Raw genomic sequence first — 27,500 nt, 5'->3', positions numbered from 1 at the left:
TCCTTGCTACGGGTCCAGATCCAGGGATCCCAAGGCGACTCTAGTGGATGCACTAGTAGTCCCTTGGACCTTCAACCTAGCCTATGTGTTTCCACCGTTTCCTCTCATTCCCAGGCTGGTAGCCAGGATCAAGCAGGAGAGGGCCTGTGTGATCTTGATAGCTCCTGCGTGGCCATGCAGGACTTGGTATGCAGACCTGGTGAATATGTCATCGGCTCCACCATGGAAGCTACCTTTGAGACAGGATCTTCTAGTACAAGGTCCATTCGAACATCCAAATCTAGTTTCTCTCCAGCTGACAGCTTGGAAATTGAACGCTTGATTCTATCAAAGCATGGGTTTTCAGATTCTGTGATAGATACTCTAGTTCAAGCCAGAAAACCGGTAACTAGAAAAATTTACCATAAAATTTGGAAAAGATATATCTGCTGGTGTGAATCCAAGGGATTCTCATGGAATAAGATCAAAATTCCTAGGATCCTTTCCTTTCTACAAGAGGGTTTGGATAAAGGATTATCAGCGAGTTCTCTAAAGGGACAGATTTCTGCTTTATCTGTCTTATTACACAAACGACTGGCAGCTGTGCCAGATGTTCAAGCATTTGTTCAGGCTCTGGTTAGGATCAAGCCTGTTTACAGACCTTTAACTCCTCCCTGGAGTTTAAATCTAGTTCTTTCAGTTCTTCAAGGGGTTCCGTTTGAACCTCTACATTCCATAGATATTAAGTTGTTATCTTGGAAAGTTTTGTTTTTGGTTGCTATTTCTTCTGCTAGAAGAGTTTCGGAGTTATCTGCTCTGCAGTGTTCTCCGCCCTATCTGGTGTTCCATGCAGATAAGGTTGTTTTGCGTACTAAGCCTGGTTTTCTTCCAAAGGTTGTTTCTAACAAAAATATTAACCAGGAGATAGTTGTTCCTTCTTTGTGTCCGAATCCAGTTTCAAAGAAGGAACGTTTGTTACACAATTTAGACGTAGTCCGTGCTCTAAAATTCTATTTAGAAGCTACAAAAGAGTTCAGACAAACTTCTTCTCTGTTTGTCGTCTATTCTGGTAAAAGGAGAGGTCAAAAAAGCGACTTCTACCTCTCTTTCTTTTTGGCTTAAAAGCATCATCTGATTGGCTTACGAGACTGCCGGACGGCAACCTCCAGAAAGAATCACAGTTCACTCCACTAGGGCTGTGGCTTCCACATGGGCCTTCAAGAACGAGGCTTCTGTTGATCAGATATGTAAGGCAGCGACTTGGTCTTCACTGCACACTTTTGCGAAATTTTACATTTTTGATACTTTTGCTTCTTCAGAGGCTATTTTTGGGAGAAAGGTTTTGTAAGCCGTGGTGCCTTCTGTTTAGGTAACCTGATTTGCTCCCTCCCTTCATCCGTGTCCTAAAGCTTTGGTATTGGTTCCCACAAGTAAGGATGACGCCGTGGACCGGACACACCAATGTTGGAGAAAACAGAATTTATGCTTACCTGATAAATTACTTTCTCCAACGGTGTGTCCGGTCCACAACCCACCCTGGTTTTTTAATCAGGTTTGATGAATTATTTTCTCTAACTACAGTCACCACGGCACCCTATGGTTTCTCCTGTTTTTTTCCTCCTGTCCATCGGTCGAATGACTGGGGTGGGCGGAGCCTAGGAGGGACTATATGGACAGCTTTGCTGGGACTCTTTGCCATTTCCTGTTGGGGAAGAGATATTCCCACAAGTAAGGATGACGCCGTGGACCGGACACACCTTTGGAGAAAGTAATTTATCAGGTAAGCATAAATTCTGTTTTTTCCTGCTTATCCTACAATTTAACTCTCAGAGGTTGGAGTATATTCGGTAGAATACAGAACTGTGACCCTCCTACAAGCTGCAGAGTAATTGGTTGATATATGCAGGAACATTTTTTATATCTGTCCCTTATTGGCCACAGCAAAGGAAGTAAGAAAAACAGAATTTAAGAAGCATTTCAAGTCCCGAGTATCCAGAATAATGCATATGTAATGCTTTTGATCTAAATATGTATAGTTAGAGGATAGAAGGGAAAGAGGTGGCATGATAGAAACCTTCAAATATATGAAGGGACTTAATAAAATGGAAGCTTAAAGCATTTTTCACAAAAAATAAATGCCAAAACAAGGGGCCACAATCTAAAGTTAGAGGGTAGCAGAAGGGTGGTGGATTAATGGAATAAACCTCCATTTTAGGTGGTAAACACAAAGACTGTAAAGAAATTCAAAAATGCCTGGGACATGCATAAGGCTATCCTAAGGAAAAAGTAACATGTAATATGGGTAGACTTGATGAGCCTTTTTGGTTCTTATCTACCATTAAATTCTATGTTTCTATGTTTTAAGCATTTATTTTTCATGCACATTTTTTGCAATGCAGTAAATTTACTTTATTTTCCATGAATTGGGATATTCTTGATATTTTTCTGTGTCCCTATAACTCCAGAATAGTTTGTGCTGGAATGTTCCTTTAGTCCAGTGGAGGCTCCTCTCTATGAGCACAGGTGCACGTGACCCCCCTAAAAAAAGAAAATATTTTTTTGGCTGAATAAATATAATTTCTCCAATAGCCCCCCATTTGAAAAATTATATTTATTCAGCCAAAAAATGTTCCAGTCTACTGTCCAGTTTAATAAAATAAAAATTAAAAAAAATCCCTTTTTTACCGCACATGCGGTAGAGAGGTATAGCCTGCCATAGCCCTTAACAGAGCCTATACCTTTGCTAATCGCACAATTTTCAGTGTGCGAGTTGAGCCATTTCTATGGGCGGGCAGCAGGGGGAGCACGCCAAGGCTAGGAACTAACTACAAGTCCCATAATGCATAGCCATTAGCCAATGAGAGAGCGGTCTGGTCTGGGAAGGAGGGGCTGCAGACTTGCATGCGTGTGGAACAGAAACACTGCTAATCAAGGTAGTATGTCTTCATTTAAAGCCAATACCTGCTTGAATTACCTATTTCAGTCTCTGTTATTCTCCCTGATCATATCTACTTAGGCAAAATAGCCGTCCCCTAAAGATAAAACGTATAATATGCAATAACCAGGGGAGATAGGCTTGACATATACCAAGAGCTAATATGAAATGTAATATGGTTAGGGATATAAGGCACCTAGGGAACACAATCACTAATTCTCCAATGCATAGGAGAGAAAAAAAGCCACTGTTACAATGGACCAAAGACCCTAGAAAAACTATACTGATCACCGGTACACAGCCCAACAAGTTCACACATAACAGTCAAATGGAATACAGCAGTGGTGGATTCAACTCCACTGAGATTAAATAACTATATAGGTGCTACCCAGTTTGGATACAGAAAAAATCTGACAGCGCTCAACCTGCTTCCTCACAGCTCCTGGATAAAAGGGTATCTAGCTTACCCTAATAAGACTACAAAAAAATAATAATAAAATAATCCAAGAGCGCCAACTAGAGGCAAAGGAAGATTCTAACAGAAAAATAAATGATTGTCAAAACATTTATTTAAACATATAATAAAAACATGGATCCATATAACATATACTAAAATAAAATACAGTTAAAAAATACAGTTAAAAATACAATAATCAACAAATTTGTATCACCAATTACGGGGATAAACAAAATAAGAGTCACATTAAATGATCTCTTGGGGAGAAAGAAAAAGTTCTGAAAAAAGTCCAAAGGAATGGTGGTGCAATTCCTAGGTGTATAAATAATAAATGTCAAGTGCAGAAATCCAGTGAAAAAAGTCAGTGGAAAAAAATCCAGTAAAAAAGTCTAATAAAATAATCTATATAAAATCCAATGAAAAAGTGTTGTAATCCAAGTGTATATATAAAAAAAGTGTAATATGAACGGGGGATCCCCTAAAAATGGTAAAAATGTGTGGAAAATGTGTGAAAAAATGTCTGAAAAAATGGAAAAAAGTAAAAAGTAAAAAATATATGTGTGTGAAATCCAATTGAAAGTCTTAGTTAATAAATAAAATCCAGGTGAAACTCAGTGAATAAAGAATAATAATAATAGTGGTTATTAGTGAATGATCCTCCTTATGAATGTCTCCATATGGGTGATGGTAATAAACTTTTATGTGCTAGATGACTCTGCTTTGTCTTTTCAATGTAAACTTGAAAAAAAATAACATAGTGCAATAACGTTTTAACATATGAAAAATAATGAAATAATGCTCACCAAATTTGTCAACGCATTTCGGCCTCTATAAAAGGCCTTTTATAGAGGCCGAAATGCGTTGACAAATTTGGTGAGCATTATTTCATTATTTTTCATATGTTAAAACGTTATTGCACTATGTTATTTTTTATTTTTTAAATTACAGGGATAACCGAAGTTTACATTGAAAAGACAAAGCAGAGTCATCTAGCACATAAAAGTTTATTACCATCACCCATATGGAGACATTCATAAGGAGGACTTTCAATTGGATTTCACACACATATATATATATATATTTTACTTTTTACTTTTTTCCATTTTTTCAGACATTTTTTCACACATTTTCCACACATTTTTACCATTTTTAGGGGATCCCCCGTTCATATTACACTTTTTTATATATACACTTGGATTACAACACTTTTTCATTGGATTTTATATAGACTATTTTATTAGACTTTTTTACTGGATTTTTTTCCACTGACTTTTTTCACTGGATTTTTCACTGGATTTCTGCACTTGACATTTATTATTTATACACCTAGGAATTGCACCACCATGCCTTTGGACTTTTTTCAGAACTTTTTCTTTCTCCCCAAGAGATCATTTAATGTGACTCTTATTTTGTTTATCCCCGTAATTGGTGATACAAATTTGTTGATTATTGTATTTTTTAACTGTATTTTTTAACTGTATTTTATTTTAGTATATGTTACATGGATCCATGTTTTTATTATATGTTTAAATAAATGTTTTGACAATCATTTATTTTTCTGTTAGAATCTTCCTTTGCCTCTAGTTGGCGCTCTTGGATTATTTTATTATTACTACCCAGTTTGGATGTAAGGAAGAAAAAAGGGTCACACTAAGGCTGTCAGACAGGCTCTCCTATCCAACACTTCGTATGCAGGTCCCCCTATTGAGATACTTCTGGACTGGTTATTGTTATGCCTGACACATAATTATTTCAGGTTCAAGGACACGTACTATCTACAACTTGTAGGCACTGCCATGGGGTCAAGTCTAGCGCCCTTGTATGCCAATCTGTTCATGGCATGGTTTGAGGGCCATTACTTTTTATCGTGCAAGAACCTCAATGCCCTACTATATCGTAGGTACATTGATGATTTGTTCGTGGTATGGGGTGGCTCCCAGCATGAACTCAGTGAATGGATCCAGTATCTCAACCAGTCAGAATCATCCATATCCCTTAAAAGTGAGAATAACAAACAAAGAATTAATTTTCTTGACTTATGTATATTCAAAAGTGACACTGATGGGGGTTGTCTGCTGAAGACCACCCTTTTTTCTAAACCAACAGACCGCAACACACTGCTACAGTATAGTCAATAACCTAGCTCCACTGGTTATTGCATATTATACGTTTTATCTTTAGTGGATGGCATCTTTGCGTAAGTGGATCCCGAGTGTTGTATAGGATTCTATCATTTTTTCCAAGGTTTTTATTGGCTGATTGCAGCACATTCCCCTGTACGTTGTTATGCTTTTGGCATAGGATTTGTCAGCTACCGTCCAGTTGATCGGTAGTGGATAGCTGAGTCTGTAAGCGCTCTGATGTGTTTCATTGTATCATTAGTGAACGTCTTCGACGTCTGATGTATATTCACCTGATGCCCATTCCTTATTAGCGTAAGTAACGCTATTTAAGGTTGAGCTGGTTGTTGATGCGGATCATGCTTATTTTCTTTTGGGAGCACGGCTGACTAGCCGCATTAAGGTAAGGTCTGCTTGTTTGTATAAATTTAATGTTTGTATTGTCGGTGGTTACTCTTATTTCAATTGAATAAGGTATGTCAGGATGGGAATTGAGCCCTGTGTTTACATAGACCCCCAGGACTGCACACCTGCAGCTGTGTCTGTATATGTGGAGTCCGCACTTGTAATATTATGGTTAAAGTACTGTGCACAGTTGGGGCTTTATGAGGATGTACACACCCTGCATCAAACGTGTTGTTCGGTAACATGGGTGTGCAGGGGTATCGCCAGCTTGAGCGGTTCTGTAGATCTTATGTGGTATTTAGGTTTACTTTATACTAGTTTAAGTGTATTTGGTTAGTTCCTTTTATGGTTGTATTTTAGTATGGGGCCGGTTGATAGGTTTAAGGTTCTGTCTCACGATTATAAAGTTGGTTGGTATGCCTTTGATAAGCGATAGTCTTGCAGGGGCCGTTAAGCTCTGGTTATTTCAAGCATCATGCGTTGTGGGCATTGACTATAACTGTATTACAGAGTGTGACTGTTTGTACTCTGGGATGTGCACGGATATTAGGCTTTCTGCTTTGGTTATTTGGTGGTTATCAGTGTATTTGGTTGTGTCTGTACAAGGTCCCATAAGGGATTTGCGTAATCCATCTCGCACTTCATTCTTGTGCCATTGCTTCGTTCCGGTTTCCGGGGTCATAGTAGGGCCCTTGGTTTCTTGATTTATATGTATTTTTATTATATAAGCTAGTGTCTCTTTCAGGAATGGTTTTTTGTCCCACTGAGCACTGGGCCAGGTAGGCGTGGAATAGTTCCCATTATCCCTGACTCTCCTCTGCATGGTACATTGCGCTCTAGTTATATTGTGACAAGGACTTCTTCATACATAATTTGTGTCTAATTATCTGATTGTCACTCTTAGTAATCCTTAATCCGGATCAGAGTGTCAGTTTATCTGTTTTGTTTTAAATTGTACACAGAGTAACGTTGGTGTTGGGTGTAAATGTTGTATGTCATCACTTGTATCACACTACATAAGTTTCCTGTTTATGTTTTTCTTGTATAGATAAAACTTGTCTTGAAGAAGGCTCAAATAAGAGCCGAAACGTTGACTGACTATGATCTTTTATGTGAAAATTCTAATGCTCTCAGAATAAATACTATTGATTATTGAAACTAAAAATCCTGTGAGTGCCCATCTTTACAACAAATATTAACCACAGTCTTTTGAGGATTGCACCCAGGTCAGAGTTACACTGGTTAATTGACTTTACATATATATATATATATATATATATATATATATATATATATATATATATATATATATATATATATAACATAACTGGTCATCCATTTAAATAACGACACTGCTTTAGTCTCATATTTTGTCCTTAATTTAGATGTTTACAAAGTGGTTTTTAAAATGTTCCAGTTTTACTTCAGATCATTGTTTTATAACTTTTCTTATCAAGATGGATTTGAGCAACATGATCTGTATGCTGCAAACGTTTTAAAATAGATGTCACTTTAGTGATGAGAAATTGTAAATGCGAACACAAACAAATCCGCAGCAGAAGCGTAATCTAAAGTACTTTTGATACATAAATTGCTCAACATTATTACAAACTGTAGTTCCTGATAACATTTTCATCTCATCTGATCAAAGCCACTCTGAAAATAAACATGATGCAACATTACAATCAATGATGTGAGGATGGATGCATCATTATATTTTCTGTTAAAGGTTCACAAATGGAACTGGTAATATTTTCAAGTCTGTTTATTTTGTTGTCTAAGCGGAGGCAATCAACTACTGGCTAAAACCAATGGGCACTATTTTAATAGCTGGAATAGCATACGCCCTGTATCAGATATTATATCTTTAAAATAAAAGGATACATTAAAGTCTTTTTCCACATGTATATACTGATGTTTATATTAGAAATTAAGTACTGACTTTGCAAAAGTCCTACATACAAATGAACAGCTTCAACAGCATTTAAATTTTTTTTTTTTACTTGAATACTTTGGTATGTGTATCCCTTGCATAATAGACTTCTATGGGGGTGTGTGGTAAAGTGATACGTCAATGAAGTGCAAAAAAAACTTTCTTTGAAATTTAAGCATAAAACACGTCACGCACACACACATATGTTCATATATATATATTAGACATGTGCAGCACTGAATAATTTGTGCTGGAAAATTAGTTTTTAAGAATATTCATGTGCCGCTCTTTTTGTATTCATTTAGTTTAAACTGAACCAAATACTGAACATTTGTTAACATTTATATTAGTTTTCGTTAAAATGAATGTAAATGTTATCTTGCTGCTGGTGGCACAGTGTCACCTGTAGGATACTTACCAATAGCATGCTGGGGAGCTGCGCTAATCCATTTCTTTTTCTTAGTCTGTGAGCAGCATTTAAAAACCCCAAAACAGCTCATCACAGAGGTGAAAATGGCTTAGCAGTTAAAAGATTAATGTCCCTTTAAGTCTAAATATAACTTAAATCCATTATTTCCATAGCATTTTTATGTGTTTTGTAATCTAGCCCTTAAAGTGCCATAAAACAGTTTGAAATCTGTGCATATCCTAAAAGGGCTAATTAAGTAAAAAATAGCCTGCATAAAAAATTTTTTTAAAATTGCTGGGAAGTATTTTTTAAAATAATTTTCAAAAGTAAGCAAAAATACTTAAATAGCTATGCTCCACCCCCCTTATCAGTGTTTAGACACAGGCATTGTATTTCAACTGAGTTCACAGCTTCTAGGCATGCTCCAGCAGATAATCCCTGTTCATTTTTGTATTCTACCAAAACAGTAATAGATATAGATACAGCCATAAAAGGAATTGTGTGGGGGGAGTTAGAGCTGTACAATTCAGAAACTTAAAAGAAAGGGTTAATGGTGAGGCACTGCAGTATACATTTGCAGGTAAAGTAAATAAAGTAAATATTATTATATTTTGTCTCTATCTCAACTTGTTTTATGTCCCTTTAAAGAGACAAACAATCCAAATGTTTTCTTTCATGATTCAGATTGAACGTACAATTGCTTTTATATAGGTGATAAGAGTCCACGATCCATTACTCCTGTGAATTACCTTTGCTGTCACTAGGAGGAGGCATAGATTTCCCAACCTCAGAGCTCTATATAAACCCTCCCACCTCTTTGGGTCTAGTCTTTGCCTCCATGTGAAGATGTGCAAGATTGATTGTTATTTTATTTTAGGGCTTCCTGGTTAGGACCCTGGAGTTTCCCTTTTCAGTACTGATTTTGTCATAAGGGTCTTATTAGAGTATTAGGCATTAAGCTTATTTTTATCCTTTTATTTTAAGGGGATAAAAATATTCTTTTTTATTACATTTAGTGCAGGAATCTTCCTTTGCACTTATTTGGCCTTCCAATTTACTTCTATTATCAAATCTACTTCTAGAAAAATCTTGTATTACTGTCCCTTTTAGAAACGTAAGTATACAATTCTGGGGTGAATATTTTGAAAAGCTAGTTATATAGCATTATGTGTTTTTGTAAATAAATTTAAAAATTTTGCAGCTAGTATTTCATAGATGTCTGTTCATGTTGCACCAAATGCATTTTATATTTCATGTTGATAACAGCAAAATCAGTTTAATAAATAAATGTACAGTATTTTTTTGTTCTTTCATATGTAGGCATATACGAATCCATACTGGTGAGAAACCTTACAAATGTGATGAATGTGGAAAGAGTTTTACTGTTAAGTCAACACTGGATTCCCATGTGAAAACACATGGTGGTAAGTAATGAACAGTACACTTCAAAGAATTATTATAAATAAATTTGTGCTTGCCTGGATATTTTAATTCTAGATAGATTAACATATAGAGCTTGAATTATCATCCACAGGCAGACAGGTGCATACATATTTTCCCCTGTCTGTCTGGCTTCTTCTTTGGCAAGCAGCAGTTTGCTGCCCACATTTACTATTGCACATGAGTGATCCTTTGTCCCTTGCCTACACACAGCCAATAATGTGTGAACAGGAGCTGTCAATCTCCCTGGTCTCTTCCAAAAAGACCAGAGAGATTGAAATTCTCCATCTAAGAGGTGGAGAATAGAAGAGGGAATAAATCCTGACCGCAGGTTCAGTTGTGCGAATCTGCAGTCGAACTGGAGAGAAGGGCTTGATAAATCGATCCCAAAGGGCTTTATGTACTAAGCATCAAGTGTGAACCTGCTTACTGCAAGTTGCAAAGGTTGCCGTCATATGACGTCCGCCACTTCTGAGGTTGTAGAGATAAATCACACTGACCTTCTTTTGGGTGATTGACTGGTCCTGTTGCGCAAGAGCAGGAGGCAGTACTGCATGATAAAATACTTATGCAATAGAAAATTCAGGCAGTGGATACAAAGTGTCCTTTTAGTACATAGGGCCCAAAGACTAAACATATTAACAATAGTTTCAATAATTCAATAATAAGATTAGCATATTAATGTTGAAATCCTAAAACCACATAGACATTCTGAAAATATGTACCATATTAGTCAGATACAGTCTTTCTTTGTTGCAGGCATAAAATTGGTGTTTCCAAAGCATATTTATCTAAGAGGCTTGGAATATATGCATACCCATGTCATTTTTATATATAAATACAATGAAACAATAGAAACGTTTTACATTATAGTACATTTTACTTCTGAACGTTTTTTAATTGAGCCTTCCTGAATTTTTTTTTTTTTAAATAAAACAGATTCTGAGTAAAATGCACTGAACATAATTCTATAACTCAAGTTCTTTGGCTGCTGGAATGAGTATAGAGCATTTTTTTCTCCTTTTCTTTTAAAGGATCTACTATCTATAGTTTACTGATCTTTTCTATTATGTCAATCCTTCTACAATATTTTTTTTCATAGAGCCTACTAACTCGTCATTGGTCCCTCTCAGCTTGGTTCTCTTTCTATTTGGCTGCTCAAAATGTATCTGCCTTGTAGTGATTCTCTGCTCTATTCTGCCCCCTTAATATTACCTTAATATTTCCTATGGCATGGAGTGTCCACGACTTCATTCCAATTACTAGTGGGATATTCAACTCCTGGCCAGCAGGAGGAGGCAAAGAGCACCCCAGCAGAGCTGTTAAGTGTCACTTCCCTTACCCATAACACCCAGTCATTCTTTGCCTCTGTGACTGGATGAGTGTCTGAGAAGATTTATTTCTTTAATGGGTATTTTTCCCTGCAAGCAAGGATTGGGGTCAAGCTGTGTCCATGTCAATCTCTTTAGTAAGAGTAATGGTGGCTTTTAGCAGTTAGAAGCCAGCGAGGTGGTCTTTGTTTTACTTCTAACACCATTGCTGCCCAGCAGCTGAATCCTCAGGTAAGTGCCTTTGCCTTCTAGGTACTGAAGGTTTGCACTTTAAGGGGTTAAATCCTCTATTGGATCATATTGGGACATTTATTATCCTTTTTTATTGAGGTTACAATAAATGGCAGTTTGCAGGCACTTATGTATGTATTCAGATGAGACAAGGTCAAGAGACTTAGGGGTTAATAATTTTCCCTTGTTTTGAGAAATAGGATCTCTCATGAGACTGGCTGAACGGTTTATTGTGGGATTTAGGTTTTTCCCTTTTTTTCATTACTTTAGAGGTGACTACGGGATAGTATGCAGTTACTTTCCGTTTTTCCTTTATGAGTGAGAGCGCTAGAAACGCGCAGTTTTTTTTTCAATCTGAGGTGCCGTTTCTTTTTTATTGGCCACTCAAGTGACTCTCCGCTCTTCTGTGTACATACGCAGATCGGAGCTGTGTGTTTGACGATCGGATCATCTTGAAAGAGAGCAAGCATCTGAAACCTGCTGGAGAGTCCCTCATTATTTTCTAGTTCTGGTCCGGTTACGGTAGGACACCTCAGTCGAACTGAGGGCTAGAAGTGCGTTATGTTATGCCTAACAATTTGCATGTAATTCAGTGATATATCGCTCTGAGGGATTACTCTACATTTTTCTTAAAGTGACCTACGGTTGCATTTATATTTATTTACAATTGTTTTTTATTTTTATTATTATTGACAAATGGTTCAGTTATGGACACAGATTCTTCTGTTTCTTTGGACAAATGCTTACTATGTTTAGAGGCTCAAATTGTCCTACCTATGCAATTTTGATCCTCATGTTTATCTAAAACTTTAACATTTTAAGATAAAATACTCCCTTCTGAGCCACATGTTTCTCAGGATATTGCTGTTCAGGATATGCCACAGCTTTCTCCTCAAAGTCCCAAGCCTTAATAGTTTCACATACAGTGCCTTGCGGTTCCTCTCAACCTCCTGGGGGTGTTTATTTGCCAGGAGATTTTGCTGCGCAGATTACTTCTGCGGTGTCTGCAGCTTTATCTGCTTTCCCTGCTTTCAGTAAGCGTAAGAGGAAATCTAAAAATATTTCTGCTAGTAAGGTTTCTGACCCCACTAAATCTGTGCTGGTCAACCTTTCCCAAATATCTGACGAGGAGGATACCTCAGTAGCCTCTGCAGGTGAGATCTCAGACTCTGACTCGATGGGGGAAAATTCTACATAATCTAAAGAAGTTAATTTCAGATTTAAACTTGAACACCTCCGGTTGCTTATGAAGAATGGTTCTAGCTACTTTGGACAACTCCGAACCTTCTGTCGTTGTCAACCCTAAAAGGTCAACTAAACTTAATGGAGTTTATGATGCTCCCTCATCCATGGAAGTTTTTTCTGTTCCAGACCGTATGCCGGAAACTATAGCTCAGGGATTCCTTTTTCCCCTTCACCTGTTTTTAAAAAATAGTTTCCTGTTGCTGACTCTACCTGCCTAAGGTAGAAGGAGCTATCTCTACTCTAGCCAAAATAACTACTATTCCTATAAAAGGATAGTTGTTCCTTCAAGAATACCATGGATAAGAAGCTAGAGGCTTACTTAAAGAAGATGTACATACATCAAGGTTTACATTGGCAACCTGCTGCATGTATTGCTACGTTTGCGAGAGCAGCATCTTATTGGTGCAATGCCTTGTCTGAGCTGATATCAGAAGAGACTAGTATAGAAGAGATCCAAGATAGGATAAAGGCTCTTAAACTGGACGATAATTTTATCTGCGATACCAACATGCAGGTGATTAGAATGGGAGCCAAGATGCCTAGCTTTGCTGTTCTAGTTTGCAGAGCTCTGTGGCTAAAATCTTGGTCAGCTGATGTAACTTCCAAGCCAAATCTTCTGTCTTTACTTTATAAGGGTAAGACTTTATTTGGTCCTGGTCTGGCAGAGATCATTTCCGAAATTACGGGCAGAAAGGGATCTTTTTTACCTCAGTACAAGAAGAATAGACCTAAGGGTCGCCAGAATTCTAATTTTATTCCTTTCGTAACTTTAAAGGACAGTTCTTCCAAGCCAGAGCAATCCAAGACCTCATGGAGGTCCAGTCAGTCTTGGAATAAGGAGAAGCAAACCAAGAAGCCTTTCACTGATTCTAAATCAGCATAAAGGGTCTTCCCCCGATCCCTTTTTGGATCAAATGGGGGGCAGGCTTGGATACCCGATATCCCAGATCCTTGGACTGTGGACATAGTATCCCAGGGTTACAGAATAGGATTCAAGTCTTGCCCTCCAAGGGGCAGATTTCTCCTGTTAAGATTATCTACAAACCACGTAAAGAGGGAGGCCTTCTTAAGCTGAGTAGAGGACCTATCCTCCTTGGGAGTAATTGTTCCAAATCCTGTAGAGGAATAGGGTCAAGGATTTTATTCAAATCTCTTTGTGGTTCCTGAAAAGTAGGGAACTTTCTGTCCCATCCTAGACCTAAAGTGTCTTAACAAATTCCTTAGGATTCTGTCCTTCAAGATGGAAACTATTCGTTCCATTCTTCCATTGGTTCAGGAAAGTCAGTTTATGACAACCATAGATCTGAAGGACGCGTATCTTTATGTTCCCATTCACAGGGATCATCATCAGTTTCTGAGGTTTGCCTTCCTGGACAAGCACTTCCATTTTTTTGGTCTTGCTACGGCTCCCAGAAAATTCACAAAGGTTCTGGGGGCTCTCTTGGCTGTGATCAGATCTCAGGGAATAGCAGTTGCGCCTTACCTGGACGACATCTTAGTTCAGGCGTCATCTTTTCAACTAGCAAAATCTCATACAGACCTGTTGTTGTATATTCTACGTTCCCACGGGTGGAAAGTGAATCTGGAAAAGAGTTCCCTAATGCCAGACACAAGGGTGTGTTTCTTGGGAACAATTATAGATTCTCTATCCATGAACAATTTTCTGACGGATGTCAGAAAATCCAAACTTCTTGCTTCCTGCCTTTCTCTCCAGTCTTCTGTTCGCCCATCAGTGGTTTAATACATGGAGGTGATTGGCCTCATGGTAGCTGCCATGGATATCATTCCTTTTGCTTGGTTCCATCTGAGACCTCCGCAGTTATGCATGCTCAGCTAATGGAACGGAGACCACTCAGATCTATTGCAGAGGATAGATCTGTATCCCTTAACAAGAGACTCTCTCTCGTGGTGGATTTCACAGGACCATCTGACTCGGGGCACATCCTTCCTTCCTGGGTGATTGTGACCATGGAAGCCAGCCTGTTAGGCTGGGGAGCAGTTTGGGGATCTTTAAAAGCTCAGGGCCTGTGGACTCAGGAGGAGTCTTCTCTTCCCATAAACATCTTAGAGTTGAGAGCAATCTTCAATGCCTTGACAGCTTGGCCTCAATTATCTTTAGTCCTGTTTATCAGATTCCAGTCAGACAACATCACCTCGGTGGCTTACATCAACCACCAGGGAGGAACTCAGCGTTCCTTAGCTATGAAGGAGGTGACTCGTATTCTGCAGTGGGCAGAATCTCATGATTGTCTCCAATCTGCCATCCATATTGCAGTGGTGGACAACTGGGAGGTGGATTTTTTGAGCAGACAGACCTTTCATCCCGGGGAGTGGCCTCTCCATCCAGATATGTTCTAAATGATAACTCTCAGGTGAGGGGTTCCAGATTTGTATCTGATGGTGTCTCATCAAAACTCCAAGCTTCCAAGGTATGGTTCAAGGTCAAGAGATCCTCAAGCAGCTCTGATAGACGCTCTGGCGGTTCCTTGGAACTTCAATCTGAATTACCTGTTTCCTCCGTTTGCTCTCCTTCCACGAGTCATTGCTCGAATTAAACAGGAGAGAGCATCAGTGATTTTAATAGCTCCTCCATGGCCTCGCAGGATCTGGTCCGCAGATCTGGTAAAGATGACATCTCTTCCACCTTGGAAGTTACCTCTGAGGAAGGACCTTCTAATTCAAGGTCCCTTCCTCCATCAAAATCTAGATTCTCTGAAGCTTGGAGATTAAACGCCTAGTTTTGGCTAGGCGTGGCTTGAGATGGTCATTGATACCATGCTTCAGGTTCGTAAACCTGTTACTCCTAAGATTTACCATAAAGTATGGTGCAAATACCTCTATTGGTGTGAATCGAAGTGTTTCTCTTGGAGCAGAGTAAGGGTACCCAGAATTTTGTCTTTTCTTCAGGAGGGCATGGAGAAGGGTTTGTCAGCCAGTACTCTAAAGGGTCAGATTTCTGCACTGTCCATTCTTTAGCACAAACGTCTTTTGTTCAGGCCCTGGTCAGAATCAGGCCTGTGTTCAAATCTGTTGCTTCTCCTTGGAGCCTTAACCTTGTTCTTAAAGTTTTGCAGAAGGCTCCATTCGAGCCTATGCATTCAGTTGATATTAAGTTGTTCTCTTGGAAAGTTTTATTTCTCCTTGCTATTTCTTCTGCTCGCAGAGTTTCCAAGCTCTCGGCTCTACAGTGTGATACCCCTTACCTTATTTTCCATGCTGGTAAGGTGGTTCTTCGTATTAAGTTGGGATTTCTTCCCAAAGTAGTATTGGATCGCAACATCAATCAAGAAATTGTTCCTTCCTTTTGTCCTATTCCTTCTTCCCAGAAGGAATGCCCGTTGCATAACCTGGACAGTGTGCGTGCTCTAAAATTTTATCTGCAAGCAACTAAAGATTTTCTGCAATCTTCTGCCCTGTTCGTTGTTTTCTCTGGTAAGCGTAGGGGTCAGAAGGCTACTTCTACTTCCCTTTCTCTCTGGCTGAGAAGTGTTATCCAGTTAGCTTATGAGACAACTGGACAGCAACCTCCTGAGAGAATTACGGCTCATTCCACTAGGGCTGTCTCATCTTCCTGGGCTTTCCAAAATTATGCTTCTGTGGAGCAAATTTGCAAGGTGGCAACATTGTCCTCTTTGCATACTTTTTCCAAATTCTACAAATTTGATACTTTTGCTTTGGCTGAGGTTTCTTTTGGGAGAAAAGTTCTTCAAGCAGTGGTGCCTTCTGTTTAGGTCTGCTTGTCTTGCTCTCCCTCCCTTTTCATTTTGTGTCCTCTAGCTTGGGTATCGGTTCCCACTAGTAATTGGAATGAAGTCGTGGACTCTCCATGCCATAGGAAAGAAAACAAAATGTATGCTTACCTGATCAATTTCTTTCTTTCCGGGCATGGAGAGTCCACAACCCCACCCTTATTTACATTAAATTTGACAGTTTTATTGTGTAAACCTCAGGCTCCTCTATACCCTTGTGTTATCTTTTTTCCATTTCCCTTTGGCCGAATGACTGGAGGTTATGGGTAAGGGAAGTGACACTTAACAGCTCTGTTGGGGTGCTCTTTGCCTCCTCCTGCTGGCCAGGAGTTGAATATCCCACTAGTAATTGGAATGAAGTCGTGGACTCTACATGCCCGGAAAGAAAGAAATTGATCAGGTAAGCATACATTTTTGGGTTATTTTACTCTTATTTACCACTTGTGTATTTCTCTTCTTCTTATCCCTCCCTCTTAATCTCTCTTTTGCTCTCATATATTTTATTATAAATGGGACTTATTACCCATATCTATGACTAGAAAAATCACTGAGCATCGCTAAAGAATCTAATCTATTTTACCAAAATCTTTCTGAATCTCCACATCACATTATAGAGACTTTAAGTATCTAATCCAGATGCTTGTCCCACATTAGGAAGGCAGTGAGTGCATCTGCTGTTTAAGGAAGTTTACTCTGAAATCTCATGAGATCACTGAGAAATCCTGTGCGATTATGGCAAAATCTCATAAGATCACAGCAAATTGTGAATTTAGCACTGATAATAATAAGTAAAAGCAATAGCTAAATGTTAACTGCTTACAATACAGTTACTATGGTAACTTAATTTAATTTTAAACACAGAATTAAAAATCCCAGGTTGATATAATTTAACTGATTTCTTTCTCACTGTTGCATCAGGGAGAAAGGAGGATTTATGATGAGTTACGTGTCCCTTCAACTCTTTTCAATATATCTCAATGCTTTGTGATGTTTCAGCATAATTAACTTTATGGCTGAGAGTATAATATAATTCTGCACACTACTTTTATTGGCTTAGATGTTTTATGTTCTAAAGCACCTTTTTGTTTCACTTTACTTCACTTTGGACATTTATTTTATTACCAGTAGCCAAATTCAATACAAAAATAAGAAATACCCCACACTTAGACTGGTAGAATCTGCAAAAGCTTTAGTACAAAAAAATAAATAGAACTTTTCAAACCAGTGCTAAGTCAAAATGAAATTGAGTTGTAACACGTTAAAAATGACATCTCACCATAATTACTTTGAGTGAGAAGGCACATAAGCTGAAACTTTAGGTATATTCCTTTATAGCAGTCATGCTGGGCAGTAACGAGAATTCTGCAAAGGAAATCAAGCTATAGTTTTGTGCTTCTGTGGTCACCAGTACTTAAAGGGACACTGAACCCATTTTTTTTCTTTTGTAATTCAGAAAGAGCATGCAATTTTAAGCAACTTTCTAATTTACTCCTATTATCAATTTTTCTTCGTTCTCTTGCTATCATTATTTGAAAAACAAGGCATCTACGCTTTTTTTTGGTTTCAGTACTCTGGACAGCACTTTTTTATTGGTGCATGAATGTATCCACCAATCAGCAAGGACAACCCAGGTTGTTCACCAAAAATGGGCCGGCATCTAAACTTACATTCATGCATTTCAAATAAAGATACCAAGAGAATGAAGAAAATTTGATAATAGGAGTAAATTAGAAAGTTGCTTAAAATTTCATGCTCAATCTGAATCACAAAAGAACATTTTTGGGTACAGTGTCCCTTTAAGGTTATTCCTAAGAATAGGTAGTTTTATTTTAAACATATTTGCTCCAAAGATAATTTTCCCCATACCTTTGTTTGTGTAACCTAGACTGCTTAGTAAGAAGTAAAGGGATGTCTATCTAAAACAATTTCAATCACATTAATCAATTCATATAAAAGAGCAGAATTGAAACATATATTTGTGTATGTGTGTGTGTGCACGTGTAAACAAACAGAACATATTTCTGCAAATTGGAACGCAGTTACTCTTTATTTGCGGAATTTAAAGGGACATTGTACTGTAAAATTGTTTCCTTTTAATAAAGGGACACTAAAGTCAAAATTAAGATTTTATGATTTAGATGGAGAATGCCCTTTTAAACAACTTCCAGATTTACTTCCATTATCAATTTGTGCTTAGTTGTTTTATATGCATTCATTCTGAGGTACTAGCTCCTGCTGAGTATGTGCAAGAGTTTGCAGTCCGTATGTATGTGAGTATGTAATTGGCTGATGGCTGTCACTTGGTACAGTGGGCAAGGACATGTAAATAATATTTGAAGTTTATCAGAAAAAAACTATTGATAATTTGAAATTCAGAGTAAGTGCTGTTGCATTGTCTCTTTATTGTGCATTTATGGTCCTATAATGTGTTCCCAAAGACTTGTTATAGTTGCTGCAGAGTATAGATTGTATGGTAACTTGTTCCATTAGGTTATTTTTTATATGAAATAGCTATTTTGCTTATTGAAACTTCAATTCATTGTTTTCAAGAATCTCTTAATCTTATCTATCTCTCTTTACATTAAGGCTTCCTTGTTTTATCTCTCTCTGTCTTCACACAAAGATTAATACTTATAGAAAGTAATTAAAATGGGAATTACCTCTCTCTTCCATCCCCCACTAGGAACTTGATTTCTGCTTGCTGATTCTTGTTTGCATAGCTTTTCTATATAGAATAGTAAAGTATTCATGTTTGCAGTATTAAAGGGACACTAAACCCAATTTACTTTAATGATTCAGATAGAGGATGCAATTTTAAGCAACTTTCTAATTTACTCCTATTATCACTTTTTCTTTGTTCACTTGCTATCTTTATTTAAAAATCAGGAAAGTAAAGGTTTATGCTTGCTTATTGGTTTGCTAAATGCCTCTACCAATAAGCAAGCACTTTCCAGAGTGCTGAAACTAAAATGGGCTGGCTCCTAAGATTTAAATTCCTGCTTTTTAAAAGATAGCAAAAGAACGAATAAAGATTGATAATAGCAGTGAATTAGAAAGTTACTTAAAATTGCATGATCTGTCTGAATCATGAAAGAAAAAATTTAGGTTTAGTATCCCTTTAACCCCTTCACGACCGAGGACGTGTCACACGTCCTACAAAAAATACCCTTAAGGACCAAGGACATGCCTGACACATCCTCTGGGGTTTGAAGCGCTGGAAGCAATCATGATTGCTTCCAGCCGCTTCCAGGGTATTTTAGTGATGCCAACCACCAATGCAGGGAAGAGAGCCGTTTGGGAGGGATCAGGGGGTGGGATGTGTCAGGTGGGAAGTTGATCTCTACACTAAAGCTAAAATCAACCCTACAAGCTACCTAATTAACCCCGTCACTTCTGGGCATAATACAAGTGTGGTGTGCAGCGGCCTTCTAATTACCAAAAAGTAACGCCAAAGCCATATATGTCTGCTATTTCTGAACAAAGGGGTTCCTAGAGAAGTATTTACAACCATTTGTGCCATGATTGTACTAACTGTTTGTAAATAATTTCAGTGAGAAACCTAAAATTGTAAAAAAGTTTGCGTTTTTTTTTATTTGATCGCATTTGGCGGTGAAATGGTGGCATGAAATATACCAAAATGGGCCTAGATCAATACTTTGGGTTGTCTACTACACTACACTAAAGCTATAATTAACCTTACAAACTCCCTACAAGCTCCCTAATTAACCCCTTCACTGCTGGGCATAATACACGTGTGGTGCACAGCAGCATTTAGCGGCCTTCTAATTACCAAAAAAGCAATGCCAAAGCCATATAAGTCTGCTATTTCTGAATAAAGGGGATCCCAGAGAAGCATTTATAACCATTTGTGCCGTAATTGCACAAGTGGTTTGTAAATAATTTCAGTGAGAAACCTAAAGTTTGTTAAAATGTTTGTGAAAAAATTAATGATTTTTTTTTTTTATTTGATCGCATTTGGCGATGAAATGGTGGCATGAAATATACCAAAATGGGCCTAGATCAAAACTTTGGGTTGTCTACTAAAAAAAAATATATACATGTGAAGGGTTATTCAGGTATTTCTGACAGATATCAGTGTTCCAATGTAAATATCGCTAATTTTGAAAAAAACTAAATGGTTTGGAAATAGCAAAGTGCTACTTGTATGTATTGCCCTATAACTTGCAAAAAAAGCAAAGAACATGTAAACATTAAGGCCTCTAGTTATCAAGCCGTCTACTTACCTGCATTCGCCGGCCCAATACGCTCGCCTAAGCTCACCTACCATCGCTGCCGCGGACCTGAATACGTTCGCCAAACTTATCAAGAAAGCTGTCAAGAAGCCGCGCACCAAGTACGGGGCGATGAACAGCAGACTGTTGTTAACTGACAGTCATCGATCTCGCTGCTCATCGGCTTCTTCGCAGCTTTCTTGCTAGCCTGTCACTAAGCACCCACACTAACTATACTGTTTTACCCCCTAAACTGCCGCTCCCGGAGCCCCCCGCACCTAAATAAAGTTATTACCCCCTAAACCGCCGCTCCTCTACCCCGCCGCAACTATAATAAATATATTAACCCCTAAACCGCCGCTCCCGCACCCCACCGCCACCTACATTATACCTATTAACCCCTAATCTGCCACCCCCTATACCGCCGCCACCTATATTCAAGTTATTAACCCCTATCCTGCGGATCCCGGACCCCGCCGCAACTAAATAAATTGTTTAACCCCTAAACTGCTGCAACCGGAGCCTACCACCACCTATATTAAAGTTATTAACCCCTATCCTGCCCCCCACTACACCGCCGCCACCTATATTAAACTCATTAACCCCTAAAACGCCGCTCCCGGACCCCGCCGCAACTAAATTAAATGTTTAACCCCTAAACCGCCGCTCCCGGACCCCGCCACCACCTATATTAAACTTATTAACCCCTATCCTGACCCCTATACCTTAAAAACAACAATTTATAGAGTTTTATTTATTTAAAGAAAAATAACAATTACCTTAAAGAAACAGGAAACCCCAAACTTTCCTTTATTCTCTTGCTATCCTTTGCTGAAGGAACGGCATTGAAGCTGGCAGCTAGCTTAACACTTCTAGTTAGCCAGTCAGAAGAGACAAATATGTGCAGGCACCAACCAGCAACTAACTAGTGTATGATATGTGCATATTCATTTTCCGTCTAAAGGGGAGGAGAGTTCACGACTTCGTTCATTACTGTTGGGAATTTAGAACCTGTCCACCAGGAGGAGGCAAAGACACCCCAGCAAAAGGCTTAAATACCTCCCCCACTTCCCTGATCCCCAGTCATTCTTTGCCTTTCATCACAGGAGGACGGCAAAGAAGTGCCGAAGATCGGAGTAGTCTCTTATGGAGGGTAGTACTCTTCGCATTGGGACTGGAGTTTTAAGTAGTCCTGTCAGTCATTCAGTGAGAGCCTGGGCGAAAGTCCGGAGATGCAGGGAGATTCTTTCTGCGAAACTTTCCCGACTCATATTAACAGCTCCACAAGCAATCTGCCTGCTTTTTACACTCAAGTCCATGTCTGGAGCGAGGCTACTAACCTGTCACACTTGAAGGGCCGTGTTCCTGTTCCACGGCGTAGATTCTTGTAAGATCCTTTAAATTTTTTATTACATAATGATAACATGGAAGACAGCGTCACAGTGTGACACCTTTTATCTTTATAGAATCAAGGGTTAATATTCCTAGTAAGGGGATTATTGAACAGGGGGGGATTATACAAGATATTGTTTATTGTGTCATTGCTGCGTTGTGTGCGAGATGAGGCTCTGGTAATGTGTGGAACTTTCAGGTGACTTATGGGAGTATGGCGCAGGAGACAAAACAGTTAATCTAGTCCGTAATAAAAGCGCAAGCTATGGAGGACTCTTACGCGTTAGAGGGTTTTCCCTCTTCAACAAGGCCTCATTCCTGTGTTTATTGCGAGGAGGTTCTGGTAGAACAGCCTGCTCAACTATGTTCCACATGCCTTAATAAAGTTACGATATCTAAAAGTAAACGGATGTCTAGTACTACTGAACCATCCACCTCTGAGGGTTCCCTGTCCCGTGAGGTGTGTTCCCTGCATTCATCTCCTATTGCACATGCAGCGCCCAATTTGTTGGCTGTCAGATTTTGCAGATCAACTGCAAACGGCGGTATCAAAAGTGATCCATGCCTTACCACGTTCTGCTAAGTGCAAGCGTAGGGCGTATCATTGCGGCTCAGCCCAGGGGTTGTCTGCGCCTGTGGAAATTTGGTAAGTATTGTACGATGACGAGGCCCACTCCGACTCTTTGGAGGAGGCCCCTTCTGGGTAGGAGTCTGTGTCATCTAAACCTCCGACTGCGGAGGAGCCTGACTTTAGGTTTAGGATGGAAAATTTGCGCTTTTTGCTGAAACAAGTGCTTGCTACTCTTGAAGTTCCGGAACCAAAACCTCCAGAAGAACCTGCGATTCCTAAGCTTGATAAGGTATATAGGCAGGCATTCCAGGTTCCTGTTAAGATGGCAAATATTATTAAGAATGAATGGGAGCAATTAGGTTCTTCCTTTTCCCATTCTTATTCCTTTAAGAAACTGTTCCTCATCCCATACTCTCAGCTGGAGCTGTGGGGTACTGTCCCTAAGGTGGTTGGTGCTATCTCCACGCTCCCGAAGCGGACTACTTTTCCCCTTGAGGATAGTTTGTTGTTTGAAGAGCCCATGGATAAAAAGTTGGAAAACATGTTAAGGAAAATGTTTCAACACACAGGGTTTGTTTTTCAGCCGGCAGCGGCTGTAGCAGCAGTCGCCAGTGCTGCAATATATTGGTGTGAATCCCTGTGTGAAATAGTCGAGGGGGAGACTTCCATCGCCGAGATACAGGATAAGATTAAGGCGCTGAAGATCGCCAATTCTTTCAAATGTAATGCCAATATGCAAACTATTCGCCTGAACGCTAAGGTGTCTGTTTTTTTTTTTTTGTTTTAGCGTGCAGGGCTACTTTTCACCCCTTTCGTGCGGACAAGGCCCAGCACCAGCAGCCCACCGCGAAAACGGACCAGTCCAAGGGAACTTTTAAACTGGCTCATTCTTGGAACAAGTCTAAGCAGAGCAAGAAGCCTGCCAAGACAAAATCGGCAGACCAAGTAGGGGGCAGATTATCTCTCTTCTCAGAAACCTGGTTGCAGGACGTTCAGGATCCTTGGGTTTTGGACGTTGTCACCCAGGGTTACAGGATAGGGTTCAGAGCCCATCCACCCAGGGGCAGATTCCTCCTATCAAACCTGTCTTCAAGACCGGAAAAGAGAGAAGCCTTTCTAGAATGTGTGATTTCTCCTCTCTAGGTGTTATCGTACCAGTACCCCAAGCAGAAAGGGTACTATTCAACTCTTTTTGTGGTTCCAAAGAAGGAGGGCACGTTCCGCCCCGATTCTGGACCTAAAGTGTTTAAACAAGTTTCTGAGTGTTCCATAGTTCAAAATGGAAACAATCAGATCTATTCTGCTAGTTCAAGAGAGACAGTCCATGACAACCATAGACTTGAAGGACGCTTACCTTAATGTGCCAATCCACAGGGACCACTTCAAGTTCCTGAGATTTGCGTTTCTTGACCAACAGTTCCAGTTTGTGGCCCTTCCCTTTGGTCTGGCGACGGCTCGAGAGTCTTCATGAAGGTTCTGGGGCGCTACTTGCGGTGGCCAGAGCCAGAGACATTGCTGTGGCGCCCTATCTGGATGACATCCTAGTCTAACAGAAGATCATTTGAGGGCTCTTCTTCTTTTACTCCAATCTCATGGTTGGAAGATCAACTCAGGAAAGAGTTCCCTGGTTCCCAGCAACAGGGTGGAATTCCTGGGCATGATAATAGACGCTATGTCCATGAAAATATTTCTCACAGACCATCGACGCAGAAAGATTGCGTCCTCTTGTCTTGCCCTTCAGTCCTCCTCAAGCCCCTCGGTGGCTCAGTGTATGGAGGTGATAGGACTCATGGTTTCCAGCATAGATGTCATTCCATTCGCACGGTTCCATCTCAGACCTCTTCAATTATGCATGTTGAGACAGTGGAACGGCGATCATTCAGATCTATCACAGCAGATATATCAATGGATGCTCGGACTCGGATCTCCCTCTCTTGGTGGATCCGTCCGGAGCAACTGTCCATGAGGATATCCTTCTTGACACCGTCCTGGGAGATTGTGACCACGGACGTGAGTCTGGCAGGATGGGGAGCTGTTTGGGGTGCCAGGATGGCACAAAGAAAAAGGACCCGGGAGGAGTCTCTCCTTCCGATAAATATTCTGGAACTCCGAGCAATCTGCAATGCTCTGAAAGCATGGCCTCTTCTGGGGTTGTTCAGCTTCATCAGATTCCAGACCGACAACATTACCTCAGTGGCTTACATCAACCATCAGGGGGGTACGAGGAGCTCCCTAGCTATGAGGGAGGTGTCTTAGATCTTGGAGTGGGCGGAGTCCCAGAGCTGCTCGCTCTCAGCGATTTACATTCCAGGTGTGGACAACTGGGAAGCAGACTTTCTCAGCAGGCAATCCTTCCATCCAGGGGAATGGTCCCACTCCCTTCACCCCGAAGTGTTTGCGGAGATTTGTCTCATTTGGGGAACGTCGGAGATAGATCTCATGGTGTCCGGACTCAATTGCAAGCTAACCCGATACGGGTCAAGGTCCAGGGATCCCCAGGCAGAGCTAATAGACACCTTAGCGGTGCCTTGGGGGTTCAGCCTAGCTTACATTTTTCCACCGTTACCACTTCTACCTCGTGTTGTGGCACGAATCAATCAGGAGTGAGCTTCGGCCATTCTGATTGCTCAGTCGTCGCCGCGGAGGACGTGGTTTGCGGATCTGGTAGTGATGTCATCCTCTCCGCCGTGGAGGTTACCTTGTCGCAGGAATCTGCTGGAACAGGGCCCCTTTCAACATCAAAATCTTGATTCTCTGAGGCTGACTGCGTGGAGATTGAACAACAAGTCTTGGCCAAGAGAGGCTTTTCGGAGATTGTGATTGATACTCTAATTCAGGAAAGGAAGCCAGTCACTCGTCGCATCTACTATAAGGTGTGGAGGACTTACTTGTCCTGGTATGAGAAGCATGGATATCCTTGGCATAAGATGAAGGTATCCACGATTCTGTCCTTACTCCAAGACGGTTTGGAGAAGGGTCTTGACGCTAGTTCCTTAAAGGGACAGATTTCGGCATTTGATAGTTTTGTTGCATAGGAGACTCGCTGAGCTCCCTGACATCCAATCCTTTGTTCGGGACCTGTCTAGAATCAGGCCTGTCTTTAGACAGTCTGCTCCCCCATTGAGCTTAAACTTGGTCCTTAAGGTTTTGCAGAGGGTTCCGTTTGAGTCTATGCATACCATTGACATTAAGATTCTGTCCTTGAAGGTTCTCTTCCTGTTGGCCATTGCATCGACACGCAGAGTATCTGAACTGGCTGCCTTGCAATGTGAGCCGCCTTGTTTGGTTTTTCATGCGGATAAGGCTGTGTTTCGCACTGGCTTGGGGTTTCTTCCCAAGGTGGTGTCTAACCGTAACATCAATCAGAAAATAGTGGTTCCGTCTTTGTGTCCTAACCCTTCTTCTTCTAAGGAGAGGTTACTTCATAATCTGGATGTGGTTCGTGCCCTGAAGTTCTATCTTCAGGCTGTGAAAGATTTCAGACAGTCTACATCTCTTTTTGTGGTGTATTCAGGGAAGCGCAAGGGGCGGAAAGCCTCTTCTACTTCTTTGTCCTTTTGGTTGAGAAGCTTGATTTGCTTGGCCTATGAGACAGCGGGACATAAGCCTCCTCAGAGGATCTCGGCTCATTCAACTAGAGCTGTGGCTTAGTCTTGGTCCTTCAAGAATGAGGCCTCTATGGAGCAAATTTGTAAGGCAGCTACCTGGTCCTCCTTACACACTTTTACAAAGTTTTACAAATTTGATGTTTTTGCTTCTGCGGAAGCTGTTTTTGGGAGAAAGGTTTTGCAGGCTGTGGTGCCCTCAGATTAGGGTCCACCTTTTCCCTTCCGGTTTCATTCAGTGTCCTCTAGACCTTGGGTATATGTTCCCAACAGTAATGAATGAAGCAGTGGACTCTCCTCCCCTTTAGATGGAAAACATAAATTATGCTTATATTGATAATTTAATTTCCATCGAGGGGATGAGAGTCCACGGCTCCCGCCCTTATCTCTGATGGGCGGACCTAAATTTAATTAATCTTATGGCACCATTTATACCCCGATATTTCTCCTACTGTTCCTTGTTCCCTCGGCAGAATGACTGGGGGATGAGGGAAGTGGGGGAGGTGTTTAAGCCTTTTTCTGGGGTGTCTTTGCCTCCTCCTGGTGGCCAGGTTCTAAATTCCCAACAGTAATAAATGAAGCCGTGGACTCTCCTCCCCTGGATGGAAATTAAATTATCAGGTAAGCATAATTTATGTTTTCAACAAGTGATACAAAGAGAAGCAATCATATTTGAAAATAGAAGTGAATTTAAAAGTGTATTAAAACTACATGCTCTATCTGAACTATGCAAATATAATTTTGGCTTTCCTATCCTTTTAATAATAACAATTTGACTAGTTTTATTCAACTAAGACAATAACTTTCCCTCCTCACCCTTAGTTCCTTGTGCAGATGTATTTCACTCCAACCAATCTTCTATTTAGTGAGCTTCTTGAAACTTAGTATGGGTTGATTGTGGGTACATAGATTTACAGGGGAGCAATGGCATTAATGGGACCGAAAAGTCAAAATTAACTTTCATTATTCAGAAACATGGGATTTTTACCAATTTTCCAATTTACTTCTCTTATGTAATCTGCTTAATTCTCTTGGTAATGTTTGTTGAGAAGCATACATAGGTAGGCTCAGAAGCAATGCACTGTTGGGAACTAGCTACTTGTCACTGTCTCACCCAATGTGTTCATATAGGCTCCAGTAGAGTATTGCTCTCCTTTAACAAAGGATACCAAGAAAATGAAGCAAATTTGATAATAGAAGGAAATCTAAAAATTGTATGCTCTCTCTGAAACCCAAACGTGTCCTTTCATGATTATGTCTCTTTAAGGTCTATTGTGAAGAAGGGGCATGTTATTTTTGCAGACACCAATTTACAGTTTTGAGAATTGCAAAACCAATAATATGTGATAGATAAATTTCCCAAAATAATGACAGTAACCTCTGGGACAGCAGGACAGTGTGAATGGGTTAATGTAATTAATTTACCAAAAAAAACATTACAGCCATTAATATAGAGCATCTTGCTA

General features: G+C 40.0%; 1 protein-coding gene across 2 annotated transcripts in view; it reads left to right on the top strand.

Annotated features, from left to right (window-relative positions):
• Nucleotides 1-27,500, top strand: part of ZNF236 (zinc finger protein 236) — a 680,094-nt gene that overhangs the window by 462,526 nt on the left and 190,068 nt on the right. For both annotated transcript variants that reach the window (XM_053714849.1, XM_053714848.1), the window contains exon 22: nt 9,559-9,662. In XM_053714849.1, coding sequence (XP_053570824.1) covers nt 9,559-9,662 — 104 coding nt within the window. The remainder of the gene's footprint in view (nt 1-9,558; nt 9,663-27,500) is intronic.

The sequence above is a fragment of the Bombina bombina genome, chromosome 5, assembly GCF_027579735.1.
Source record: "Bombina bombina isolate aBomBom1 chromosome 5, aBomBom1.pri, whole genome shotgun sequence".
Lineage (NCBI taxonomy): Eukaryota > Metazoa > Chordata > Amphibia > Anura > Bombinatoridae > Bombina > Bombina bombina.
The sequence above is the reverse complement of the archived record's forward strand: the minus strand, read 5'-3'. Positions and strand labels throughout refer to the sequence as shown.